The following is a 14,079-nucleotide window of genomic DNA, read 5'->3' as shown; positions in this document are numbered from 1 at the left end:
TGGATCTAAACAATTGGAAAGCCATTGATTGCTCATGGGTATGACGAGCTAACATAATAAAAATGACCATTCTACCCAAATTAATTTACCTATTTAATGCCATACCTATCAAACTACCAAAAAACTTCTTTACTGAATTAGAAAAAACTATAACAAATTTCATTTGGAATAACAAAAGATCAAGAATATCAAGGGAAATAATGAAAAAAAATGTGAAGGAAGGGGGCCTAGCAGTACCAGATATTAAACTATACTATAAAGCAGTAGTCATCAAAACAATATGCTACTGGCTAAGAGACAGAGAGGAGGATCAGTGGAATAGACTTGGGGTAAATGACATCAGCAAGACAGTGTATGATAAACCCAAATAGCCTCCAAATTTTTAAAGGAAAAATTAAATGATCTTCAGAAGGAAATATACAGTAAAACTATACTAGTGGGGGACTTCAACTTCACCCTTTCAGACCTAGATAAATCAAGTCAAAAAATAAAGAAGTAAAGGAAATGAATGAAATTTTAGAAAAGTTAAAATGATAGATCTTTAGAGAAAACTGAATGAGAATAAGATGGAAAATGCCCTCTTTTCAGCAGTACATGACACTTACATGAAAACTGACCATGTAATAGGACATGAAAACTTCACAACCAAATGCAGAAAAGCAGAAATAATGCATCCTTTTCAGATCATAATGCAGTAAAAATTATAATCAGGGGGGCAGCTGGGTAGCTCAGTGAATTGAGAGCCAGTCCTAGAGACGGGAGGTCCTAGGTTCAAATCCGGCCTCAGACACTTCCCAGCTGTGTGACCCTGGGCAAGTCACTTGACCCCCATTGCCTACCCTTACCACTCTTCCACCTATAAGTCAATACACAGAAGTTAAGGGTCTAAAATAAAAAAAAAAATTATAATCAGTATAGATCCGTGGAAAGACAAAAATTAATTGGAAAAAAGAATCATTTAATGATAAAAAAAAAGGGGGGTAAGCCAAAGAACAAATTATACAAAGGATAATTTCATTCATGAGAATGACAATGAGACAACATACCAAAATTTATGGGATATGGCCAAAGCAATACTTGGAGGGTGGGGGAATTTATATATCTAAATGCTTATAAAAGAGAAAAAACAGATCAAAGAATTGGGCATGCAACTTAAAAAACTAGAAAAAGAGCAAATGAACCCCAATTCATTAGAAATCTTTCCAATAAGATCAGGAGTGAAACAAAGATGCCCATTATCACCATTATTATTTAATATTGTATTAGAAATTCTAGTTTTAACAATGAGAAGAGAAAAAGAAATTGAAGGAATTAAAGTAGGTAATGAAGAAACTAAACTATCATTCTTTGCAGATGATGTGATGGTATATTTAGAGAATCAACTAAAAGCTAGTTGATAATATATTTAGTAAAGTTGCAGAATTCAAAATGAATCTATATAAATCATTAGCATTTCTGAATATTATCAACAAAGTTCAACTGCAAGAGATAGAAAGAAAAATTCCCTTTAAAATAAATCTAGATAATATAAAATACCTGGGATCTACTTACCAAGACAAACTGAGAAATTACATTTACAAAATTACAAACATTTTTCACACAAATAAAGTCATATCTAAACAATTAAAAAAACAATTGCTCATGGCTAGGCAGATCTAATATAATAAAAATGCCAATTCTACCTAAATTAATTTATTTAGTGCCATACCAAACTACCAAATAATAATTTTACACAACTAGAAAAAATAATAACAAAATTCATCTGGAAAAACAAAAGGTAAAAAATATCAAGGGAATTCATGGGAAAAAATGTGAAGTATGGTGGCCTAGCAGTTCTAAATATGAAACTGTACTACATCCAAAAGAGTATTCAACAAAACAATCTGGTACTGGCTAAGAAATAGAATGGAAGATCAATGGAATAGATTAGATATACAATATTCAGGGACAAATGACTATAGCAACTTAGTATTTGATAAACCCAAAGATCCCAGCATTGGGGATAAGAATTCACTATTTAACAGAAACTACTAGGAAATTTGGAAAACAGTATGGCAGAAATTAGGTATAGACCAGTATCTCATACACTATACCTTGGAATATATCTTGATAAGATCAAAATGGTTATGTGATTTAGATATGAAGTATTTATGTAAGTAAATTAGGGGAACATAGAATAGTTTACGTGGCATACGTATGGAGAAGGGAAGAATTTATGACCCGACGAGATAGAGAACATTACAAGATATAAAATGAATAATTTTGATTATATTAAATTCAAAGCTTTTGTACAAACAAAACTAATGTAAACAAGCTTTGAAGGTGAACAACAAACTGGGAAAAACTTTTTATAACAAATTTCTCTGATAACGGTATCATTTCTCAAATCTATAGAGAACTAAGTCAAATTTATAAGATTACAAGCCATTCCCCAATTGACAAATTGTCAAAGGATATGAACAAGCAATTTTTAGATGAAGGAAGCAAAGCAAAAATAATCATATAAAAAGATGTTCTAAATCACTCTTAATTAGAGAAATTAAAATTAAAACAATGCTGAGGTACCACCTCACACCTATCAAATTGATGTGAGTAAAGGAAAAGTGATAAATGTTTCAGGGGATGTGGCAAAATTGGGATACTAGTACATTGTTGGTGGAGTTGTGAATTGATCAGCCATTCTAGAGGGAAACTTGGAACTGTGCCTAAAGGGCTATAAAACTGTGCACACCCTTTGATCCTATAATACCACTCCTGGGTCTGTTTCCCAAAGAGATAATTTGAAAAAAGGGGAAACAACCTACATATACAAAGATATTTATAGTAGATCTTTTTGTAGTGGCAAAGAATCAGAAATTGATGGAATGTCTATCAATTGAGGAATGGCTCAACAAATTGTGGTATATATTGATGACAGAATACTATTGTACTATAAGACATTATAAGCAAGATGATTTCAGAAAAAGCTGGAAAGATCTGCATGAAATGTAGAACAATTTTAGCAGAACCAGGAGACTACTGTACACAGAAACAGTAATATTAAACAAAGACCAGTTGTGAAAATTTGACTACTCTCTGCATTGCAATGATCTGGGACAGTTTTGAAAGATATAAACAAGGAATGTACTATCCACCTCCACAAAAAAAATTGTTGGAGTTGGATGGATGCAAATTAAAGCATACTATCTTTCACATCATTTTATTTACGGTTTTATTTTGGTTTTGTATGAGTGTGCTCTTACAACAATGACTGATGGAAGTATGTTTTACATGATAATAAAAATAATAAAATATGTACATTAAGAGCCATTTCACAATAAACAATAGTAAAGAGAAAAGCATAGGCAGTTTTCAGAAAAGAAATAAAACTATCAACAACTATATGAAAGAGCTCCAAATCACTTATAATAAAAAAAATTTTTTTTTAACTTTGAGGTTTTATGTCCATCAGATTGGTAAAGATGATTAAGGACAGAAGTAATAAATATTGAAAGGTCTATTGAATGACAGAAACATTCCTAATGGTGAAACTGTGAATTGATCCAACCATTATAGAAAACAGTTTGGAGCTACACTAGAAAAGTCACTAACTACTCTTTGACGCAATGATACCAGGCATTTACTCCAAGGCAGTGATGGGCAAACTACAGCCTGCGGGCCAGATGCGGCCCCCTGAAATGTTCTATCTGGCTGCACGACATTATTCCTAATCTGACGAATACAATGAGTAGGATACAATACAATGAAACTTCCATAGAGTTGCCTTAGAAACAGACTGACAGATGAGCATTTCCTTTCTTTTGGCCCCCTCTTTAAAAAGTTTGCCCATCACTGCTCCAAGGCGATCAAATATAGAGGGAAAGTTCTTACATATACAAAAATATGACAGTACATTTGTAGATGCATTTTTAAAATAGTGAATATTTGTTTGGAGAATAGCTGAATGAACTGATGTGAATAAAATTGAATCATAAGATATGATGAATATGAAGAATTCAGACAGACTTGTGATTTGTGTGAAACAGTAAATTAAGCAGAACCAAGAGAAAACTTGCATGATGTCCAAAATAATGTAAAAGAAAACAGTTTCAAAAAACTCCCTGATTCTAGATTAAACAAATAGCATTACATGAGAAATTTTTAATAGAGGGAATGTGTTAAAAAGAAAGCCACTGAAACTTTTTAAATGTACAGAAGGAAGAACAAAAGGTAATGTAGAAGGAAGCATGGACAAACAACTTAATTTTGAAAGTAATATGTGGAAATTATTACATACTTTTACAAAAGCAAATTATAGGAATTGGAGTTTCATGGTTTCATATACAGTCTTCTTTTTCATGTTTTCTACATATAGAAGTCCTGTTTTTTGCTATTTAATTTCAAAATAAATCAAGAAGGAAGAATAACAGAACTGTGATCAATACAATGGCTAATCTTGACCAGGGAATTTTGGTAAACCATATTCCCCCTTTTTTGATAGAGAAATATAGTGGAATATACAAATGGCAGATATTGTTATATATGGACAATGTGTTGGTTTATTTTACTTAATTTTATTTCATTATTATAAAGAACAAGTTTAATAGTATCGAAGGAGTCCAGAGAGTCATTAAGAAGTTATAGTAATGTAAAAAGAAATTTCAAAACACTTGTAAATTTTCTTCAAAAAGAAAGCTGCTGAGAATAACAGCTACTTGACTATTAAATGGCAAGGGGTGGGTGCTTTAGGAACAGATTAAAATAGTTTTGTGCCAGCACTTCATAGTTCTGGCATTATGCCCACAAGGCAGTTTTCATAGCATTTCCTGTTAGTCTTTGTATTGCAGCCACACAGGATGTAGTCTTAGACGCTATCATTGCATTAAGGTTCTTTCCAGGTATTGGAATGTGTGGTGTGTTGTTTTTTTTCTATTCTTCTAATAAATAAATGAGATATCTAGATAAAGTCATATGAATGGAATCATTTTCATTTTGCTAGCTAAAGGATAAGCTGAATTGCCTTGCCCTCTACCTATTTGGTTGTTGACTTTGCTCTTTTTTTAACCAAATCCTCTTTTTTTTCTCTCTAGATTGAACTACTTGATTTTAAAGGAGAAGATTTATTTGAAGATGGAGGCATCATCCGAAGAATTAAGCAGAAAGGAGAAGGCTACTCAAACCCAAATGAAGGTGCAACAGTAGAAAGTAAGTCTACAGATTTGTCAAGGTGGTTCAGAGTCAGATGGGGGTGACAGAGGTGACCTTTGAAAACTGGAATCAGGAGTTTAGAGTGTATTCAGTTTGCCCTGGGAAACCTGAAGGTTTTTGAGTCAAGGAATTGTATGTTCAGAATGAAATATTAGGAATGTTAATCAATGTATTGGGAAATGGAAAATGTGGAGGCAAAAAAAAAAAAAAGTCAGTTTGGAGGTTTTCAAAGTGGGAAGAGAAGGGATTGAGGAAGGCAGGACTTGAATTGGTGTGTGTTGGGTAAGAGAAAGAAAAGCAATATATGGCCACATGGTTACCAACCTGGGAGACTATGAAGACAGTGGTGGTAGTATCAGTGGGAACTGAGACTGGGGACAGGTTCTAGAAAGATGATCAATGCAGTTTTGAACATAATTGAAATGGAAGTGCAGGTGAAACATCTCGGCAAAGGAATATAGCAAGTAATTGAAGGTATAGGACTGAAGCTTTGAAGGATAGAGATCTATTTGAGAAACATTTGATTAGAAGTAATAGCTGATGCCCTGGGAGTGAAATAGATCACTAAATGAAACAAGGAAAGGAAAGAAGAAAAAAAGGACTAAAGATAGAATTTTAGGGAATGCCTATATTGAAGGAGCAGTAAGAAGATGAGTAGCCAGCAGAAAAGGAACACAAAGAAAGAAAGGAAGAGAGATAATCAGAACTTTGAGAGCCCAGTGACACAATCGAAAGTAGAGGGTCATTCATAGTATGAGATGTTATAGAGCTTTAAAAAGAAGATAATAAAAAGAAGACCATTGGATCTCATAATAAAAGATCTCATTAAACCTTGAAGAGTACAGTTTTTAATAGAGAAGTAAGGAGAGAAGCCAGGTTTCATTGGTGGTTAGCCAATGACTAGGTGATAAAGAAATAAAAACTTTGAATTCTCTTTCTACAAGTTTGCTAGTGAAGAGTAAGATCATAGTAGCAGGGGCTTTGAAAATCATCAAATCCAACCTCTTCCTTTCACAGATTAGCAAACTGTGAGAAGTTACAAATTAGATAATCCAGACAGGGTCACAAAGACAAAGAGAGGATTACATCCAAGGGGCTGACAGAGTGAAGACAACTTTTTTAAAAATTAAGGAGTGGAGGGGCAGCTGGGTAGCTCAGTGGATTGAGAGCCAGACCTAGAGATGGGAGGTTCTAGGTTCAAATCTGACCTCAGACACTTCCCAGCAGTGTGACCCTGGGCAAGTCACTTGACCCCCATTGCCTACCCTTACCACTCTTCTGCCTTGGAGCCAATACACAGTATTGACTCCAAGATGGAAGGTAAGGGTTATTAAAAAAAAAAATTAAGGAGTGGAAGGGGCAGCTGGATAACTCAGTGGATTGAGAGCCAGGCCTAGAGAGGTCCTGGATTCAAATGTGGCCTCCAATACTTCATACACACAATACACACAATACTGTGTGACCCGGGCAAGTCACTTAACCCCAAATGCTTAGCCCTAACCACTCTTTTCTCGGAACCAATACACTATACTGAGTCTAGGATGGGAAGTAAAGGTTTAAAAAAAAAAATTTAGGAGCCCTTAGCATATTTGCAAGCAAGGCAAGGAGCCAGTAGATGCACGAGAAAGGGAAATCAATCAATAAGAATTTAGTCCTGTGCACTGGGGATACAAAGATAAAAGCAAAACAGTCTTCTGCTCTTAGGAAGCTAACATTCTAATGGAGAAGACAACATGGACAGATATAGATCTATACAAATCAGGTACAAAACAAATGCAAGGAAACCTTGGAGTAAAGGAGGGCACTAACAGCTTCAAGGCCCAAGAAAGGACTTATATAGAAAAGTGGCTCTTGGAGGCCATGCCTTGAAAGAAATTTCCAATTTCCCAAGAGGTATGGACCTGGAGGGAAAACATTCCTGACATAGATGGGACAAGTAGTGCAAAGGCTTGAATGATTGATAAGAGATGTCACAGAGGAAATAAAAGGATAGAGCCACACAATTCCTCTTATCATCAAGGCCTTGTAGGGATAAGACATTTACACAAATAAATAGAGTTTGATTTGTGCATATAATCAGAGTAAAGTACCATGAGAGATTTCTCTCTGAAATCTTCCCTAAATCTCTCTCAAAGTCAGAAATAATTGGCATTGGAAGAGGCAGGATTTCAACTGACAAAGACTGGTGGGTAGGCTTAGAGGTTAGGTAATGAAAAGGATGCATCAAGTATGGGTGGGCAAAGACAAGATGGGGGACTTGAAAAACCAGGAGCAATCTAGTCTGGCAGAATTTCTATGTGTATGAAATGAAGTAATATGAGAAAATTCTGAAAAAATTAGTTAAAGCTAAATTGTAGAAGGTCTTGAATGCTAGGTTCAAAATTTTGGACTTGATTAAATATTAGATTATTAATTATTCATCTTTGAATAGGAAAGTGACACAGAAGTAATTAGTCTAGGACAGTGAAGTCAGGAGAGAATGAATACAGATGAATTAGAAAACTATTGTAGTAGTCCAGATCACATGTAATAAGGAACTTAACTAGGGTGATGGCAATGGGAATGGAAAGACAAAACTGCTTGAGGAAAGAAGTATATTTCTATAAGGAAGAAAAAGTCAGTTTTCAATCAGATTTCTGAGTAGTACTACAAAGAAGGTAAATAAGACAAAACCAGGAGAATTTAGAAAGGGAAGACATTGCTCTGGTTTTTGTTGTTGTTGTTGTTTTGTTTTGTTTTTTTAATCCTTTCCTTCTGTTTTAGAATCTATACTAAATGTCAGTTCCAAGACAAAAGAGTGGTAAGGGTTAGGCAATTGGGGTTAAGTGACTTGTTCAGGGTCACACAGATAGGAAGTGTCTTCGTCTAGATTTGAACCCAGGTCCTCCCGACTCCAGGCTTAGCTTTCTATCCACTGAGCTGCCCCTAATTTTTGCTTTTTTATGTAGAGCTGAGGACCCATTAAGGAGAAGCCAATGTAGATTGAGCAGTCCAGTACTTGAAGATCCAGTCATTCAATAATTATTTACTAAATACCTACAATTTATAAGATGTTATATACTGTATGATAGGGATAAAACTTCTACATGAAAGGAGGTTAAATTTTAATGGAAGAGAGAATATATGCAGAATGGCTAACTGCAAAGTAATTTGGGAGGGAGGGAGGGAACTGATAGTTGCAGGGATCAAGATAGACTTCTTCTGGGAGGAATGAACACATTATAGGTAACAGGAGACAGTGTCATGTGTGAAGAGAGGAAAGAAGGCGCAGGGTTGTGTAGTGCAGGAGAGGAAGTAATATACAGTGAAGCTGGAGAGTTTTGTTGGACCAAGGTTGTGAAGGGCTGCAAAAGCCAAAGCAAAAGAGGAATTTGTATTTCATCTTAGAGGCAATAAAAAGCCACTAGAATTTAATGGGGAGTGACCTACATGGTCAGATCTACATTTAAGAAAAATCACAGCAGTATGTCTGATAGACTGGAATGGGGAGACACTTATGGCAATGAGAAGAAAGAAAGAATGAAAAGAAGAATGAAAAAGCTGCAATAATCTAGTCAAGAGATGACAAGAACCTGAATTAAGGTGTAAGTAAAAAAGAGGGTTTGGATATAAGAGGTGTCTATAATGATAGGGATATCAAGATTTGAGAACTGATTAGAAACGTAGGGTTGATGAAGAATAAGGATCCTGCGGTTATGAACTTGGGAGACTGAAAAGAGACTGTGCCTTGGACAGAAGTAGAAGAGTTCTGAAATGGAGTGAGTTTGGATGGCAAGATAATAAGTTCTCTTCTGGATATGTTGAAAGTTTGAGATGTCTCTAAGGTACCTAGTTAGAAATGTCCCATTGGAATTTGGTATGGAACTGAAATTCAAGAGAGACTAGAACAACATATATAGGTGTGGAAGTCATTTAGAGAAATAGAGTCTGTAGTAGATATTTTATCTGGATCCCATTACAAAATCATCAGCAAGTAAAACTGTGTGTAGGATTTTTTTTGGTCACATAGGGAGTCCAGATAACAGGCCCTATCATGATCCTATTTCTCCAATTGGCCTTCCACATATAGGTCTATGAGTCTTGAGCATAGAAATGAGTCACTGAGAGAAAGTAAAAAGAAATATGAAGAGTGAAAATCCCAACAGACTAAGTTCTGGGTAAGAAAAACCAATTATTGATCAAACTAGTAATAGCCAATAAACTAATTGACCCATGATCTCTCTCAGTGATCAAAGACAAATTCATTCAGCATATTGAGTCATTCAGTAGAATTTTGGAAGCTCATTATTCAGCCCTCCCGTGCACAGTCCAGTACATCTCTTAATTGGTAGATATCTAATAAGAAAGTAGACTATTATTTCCCTCCCTAATGCCCTCATGATGATGGGAAAAATCACATGCCTGATCATAGGATCCTAATATCCTTGTTGAACTAAATGAAGAAATCAAATTAGATCTGATTAAGATTGCTTTTCCCCCATTCATCCCCAAAGAGAGAATCAAAAACATGGCCATGCTACCCACCAGACATATGTGGCGAGCTAGTTTTTGTTTACTAGACAGAATGGAACTTGTATTCTCAATCTTAATTATCCTAATTTCAGAAGCTACTCCGAAGCAGGAAATGTGAGGGCATTCTTAGGATTGAGGAATAAGGAAAGGGGCTTAAAAAATCCAGTGTTAATAAGCTCTATTAGAAATCAAACAATACAAAAAAAGAGAAATCAAACAATACATAGCTTTGAAATAAAAATGATATAGCATTAGAAATAAATCTCAAAGAGAAGAATAGGAGAGCTAGGACAGAACTTGTGCAACATTCACAGTTAGGAGGTGATAGATGGAGAACTAGCAAAGGAAACTGAAAAGGAAGTTAAAATAGGAATGAAGAAAATAAGAGAGTAGTGTCATGAAAATCCAAAAAGGAGAGGGTGATCTGGAGTGTTAAATACAATAGATGGGGGCAGCTGGGTGGCTTAGTGGATTGAGAGTCAGGCCTAGAGATGGGAGGTCCTGAGTTCAAATCTGGCCTCCAATACTTTCTAGCTGTGTGACCCTGGGCAAGTCACTTAACCCCCATTGTCTAGAAATGTTTCATTTGCATTTCTCTAATTAATAGTGATTAAGATAGCTTTCATGGGGCTATGTACAATATGAAATATCATATTCCATTTTTCATATGACCTCAGTTTCTTTCCTTGAAATGCTTGTTTATACCCTTAGAAAATGTTGTAATTGGGGAATGATGCCCTTATAAATTTGAAACTGCAATTTGTTGCAATAATCGTTCCCTTTTTAACCTTGGATTTGCTGGATTTGTTCATGCAGAAACTTTTAAAATTTTATGTTAGAGTAGAACCAGGAGAACATTGTACATAGTAACAGCAATATTTTGGAGTGATCAGAATTTTATGTAAGCAGAATTACCCATTTCATCCTTTGTGTTCCTCTTTATCCCTTGTTTGGTCAGAAACTTTTCTTCCATCCATAGATCTGATGGGTAATTTTCCTCATATTTCATTTATTTGTTTATGTTGTGATCTTTTACATCTGTGACATATAAGTATTTGGAACTTATCTCTTATATTAAGTGTGAAGTGTTATATAAAGTGAAAGCCATTTCTAATTTCTAACATACTGCTGCCTAATTTCCCTAGGAGTTTTTGTCAAATTCCTTATTCCAGTAGTCTAATGGGTGCAAAAATATTTGTAACAGCTTTCTTTGTGGCAACAAAAAACCAGAAACCAAAGGAATGCTCATCAACTGAAGGATGGTTGAATAAATTTTGATAAATGAATATGATGGAATGTTCTTTTGTTCTAAGAAATAAGGAATTAGATGATCTTAAAAAGACCTAGAAACTGTGAACTAATGCAGAGAGAAGTAAGCAGAAGCAGAAAAACAGTTTATACTATAACATCAATACATTCATCCCTTGCTATATCATGGTTCACTTATCACTGCTTCACTGTATTGCGGGTTTAAAAAAAAATCTAATTCTGTATCACAGATATATGGTACACTACTGGCTGACGGAATGAAAGGCGACCAACCACAGTGCTGTGTTCTGTATCCTGGGCATTGATTGGCTCAGTGACTGTAGGTGAATGTGCAAAAGGTTTATAGGAGAAGTGGGTAGGGTTTATATAGTCGTAATATATATATATATATATATGAATATTATATATATAATAAAGTAAATATAATGCCACTACTTTGTGGATTTTCACCTATTGTGAGAGTCTCTGGAACATAACTCCTGCAATAGGTGAAGGATCACTATATTATAAAAATGAATAATTTTGAAGACTTTTATAAACCAATGAAGAGTAAAGTGATCAGAAAGAACAATTTATGACAACACTGTAAAAATACAACTTTGAAAGTTGTAAGAACTATGACTAATACAGTGCCTATTGCCACTAATAATACTATGACAATCCATAGGACTAATAATGACATTCATGAATATATAGGACTGATAAGGTGATGGGTTTAGACTGAGACATTATGTATTTTTTTTGTATACAGATGTTGAGAGAATTTGCCCTGTTTGAATATGCATATCTATTATAAGGAATTTGTTTTTCTTTCCTTTTTTCAATGGGGTTCAGTATTGTTAGAAGGATTTTTAAAAAAATAGAACTGGCATTGCTATAGATGTTGCAGGCTTTTTCAGATGAGGTTATTATATTATAGTTTTTCATTGTTTAAAAGATTTCTCACTAAGTGGGTGTGATCTTGTAAATATTTAGAATGTAAAAAACCCATATCAATAAAATATGCTCTTTCCATTAAAAAAATGATTAAAATGTAAACATATTCTTCTTACAACAGTTTTTTCTATCACAGTATCCTAGGATTAGAAAATGTCATTTCTCTAGGATTCTTCTTTAACCCTTTCTTAAAGAGTCATCTATTTTCTTAGAAGTTTTTACAAAAACAGATTATATATCCTTAATAATAACATAACTCACTTGATATAGAACTAATAAAAAGCAATATAGTGTAGTGGATAGAGACTTGGTCTTAAAAGAGGAACATCTGGGTTCAAGTCCCACAACTGGCATGACTTCTGTTACACTGGGCAAGTTATTAACCTTTCAGTGGTGAAGGCCGGAGGTGCCAAAGACAAGACCAGCAGCACTCTGGAGTATAGCCTGAACCAGATCAAAATGTAACTGGAAAAATGCCCTTGATCATTATTCATTAGAGAAATGTAATCACAACTCTAAGATATCATCTCACCTCTCATTGGCTAAAATTGATAAATGTTGGAGGGGATGCAGAAAAATGGGGACACTAATACACTGTTGGTGAAACTGATTCAACTATTTTAGAGAGCAAACTGGGATTTTGCCCAGAGTGTTATAAAACTGTGTATACCTTTCAACTATGTTCCAAAATATTTATAGCAGCTCTTTGTGGTAGCAAAGAACTGGAAATTGAAGGGATACCCATCAACTGGAGAATGGCTAAAGAAGATGTAGCATATGATTGTGATGGAATACTCTGTGCCATAAGAAATGATGAGCAGAAATTATAAAGAGTAAAATGAGCAGAAGCAAGAGAACATTATATACAGCAATAGAAATAATGTTTGAGGAATAACTAGAGTGTGTCTAACTCCAGAGAAAGAACTGTTAAATAGAAAACAAAAAAAGTTTTACACACACACACACAAATATATGGGATTTTTTTGGTCAAATGATGCTTTCTTTTGTATGGGGGAGGGAGGGAGATAATTGAGAATTTTAAATGAACAAATTTAAAAATTGTAATAGGGAAATATTTAACAAAATAAATAAAAATAAAATATAGATAGCATTGCATTTTTAAACTGTCAGGATGTGTCGCACAGGAGTTTTTATGTACTGTTTAATGACCCCTTTTTTAAAATTTGAGTTTGCTTTGGCAGCTTTAGGCAACAGCTATAGAAAAGGGGCCAGCCTCTGTTGTGAGAAAGAACTTCCTTACCTGGAGTTCCTCTATCCCAGTGAAATCACAAATTCAGGGGGCAGCTAGGTGGCTCAGTGGATTGAGAGTTAGGCCCAGAGACAGGAGATCCTAGGTTCAAACCATGCCTCAGACACTTCCTAGCCATGTGACCCTGGGCAAGTCTCTTAACCCCCATTGCCTAGCTCTTACCACTCTTCTGCCTTAGAACCAATACATAGTATTGATTCTAAGATGGAAGGTTAGGGTATAAAAAAAAAAATTTACAAATCCAGACCCTACCCTAATCCCTTTACATTTTTACAACATGGTTTCCTCATAGCAACTTCTTAACTGGCTAGCGTAAGTCCCATTTTATGGATGAGAAAATAAGGTCTGAGAGGGTATATAACTTACTCATTATCACATAGCTAATATATGTCAGAGTTAAAAGTCCAATCCCATTCCCTCTCTTTTGCCTTGTCCTAAAGGTGGGAAAAAAAAAAAAAACCAACAGCAAGACACAGGCCACTCTAGTTAGCTAAGAATATGAAATCTTCTGTTCCTTCCAGCTTTTCTTCTCTAGGTATTAGGATCCCAGTTTCCACAGCCTTACCTCTAAGCCTGTTTTCTAACACTTTCATCATTTTCTTGCTCTCCCTTGGAATTCCTCCAAATTCTATGAATGTTTTGGAGCTAAAAACTGAGCACAATCTTTTTCATGAAGGCTCAACCAAAGCTAGATACTTTTTTCTGTGTGCTACAACAATTACAACCTAGCATCATGCTCACTTTTTTAGAAAAGTTAACTTTAAATTTTTTACCACCAAAAAACTTTCTTGCCACACTCACAATTGTTTAGTCATTGTTGCCCCCTGTCTTACTATGCAGTCTATTTCTCCTCTCTTTAATGAATTAATAGGCATAGACATTGGACCTGTGATTTCATATAGGCC

General features: G+C 34.9%; 1 protein-coding gene across 8 annotated transcripts in view; it reads left to right on the top strand.

Moving 5' to 3' along the window:
* The window catches only part of FKBP5 (FKBP prolyl isomerase 5), a 180,610-nt gene that overhangs the window by 114,386 nt on the left and 52,145 nt on the right, over nt 1-14,079 (top strand). For all 8 annotated transcript variants that reach the window (XM_044674266.1, XM_044674267.1, XM_044674270.1 and 5 more), the window contains one exon: nt 5,070-5,184. In XM_044674266.1, coding sequence (XP_044530201.1) covers nt 5,070-5,184 — 115 coding nt within the window. The remainder of the gene's footprint in view (nt 1-5,069; nt 5,185-14,079) is intronic.

This window comes from Gracilinanus agilis, chromosome 4 (genome assembly GCF_016433145.1).
Source record: "Gracilinanus agilis isolate LMUSP501 chromosome 4, AgileGrace, whole genome shotgun sequence".
NCBI lineage: Eukaryota > Metazoa > Chordata > Mammalia > Didelphimorphia > Didelphidae > Gracilinanus > Gracilinanus agilis.
This window is presented reverse-complemented; position numbering and strand designations above follow the sequence as displayed.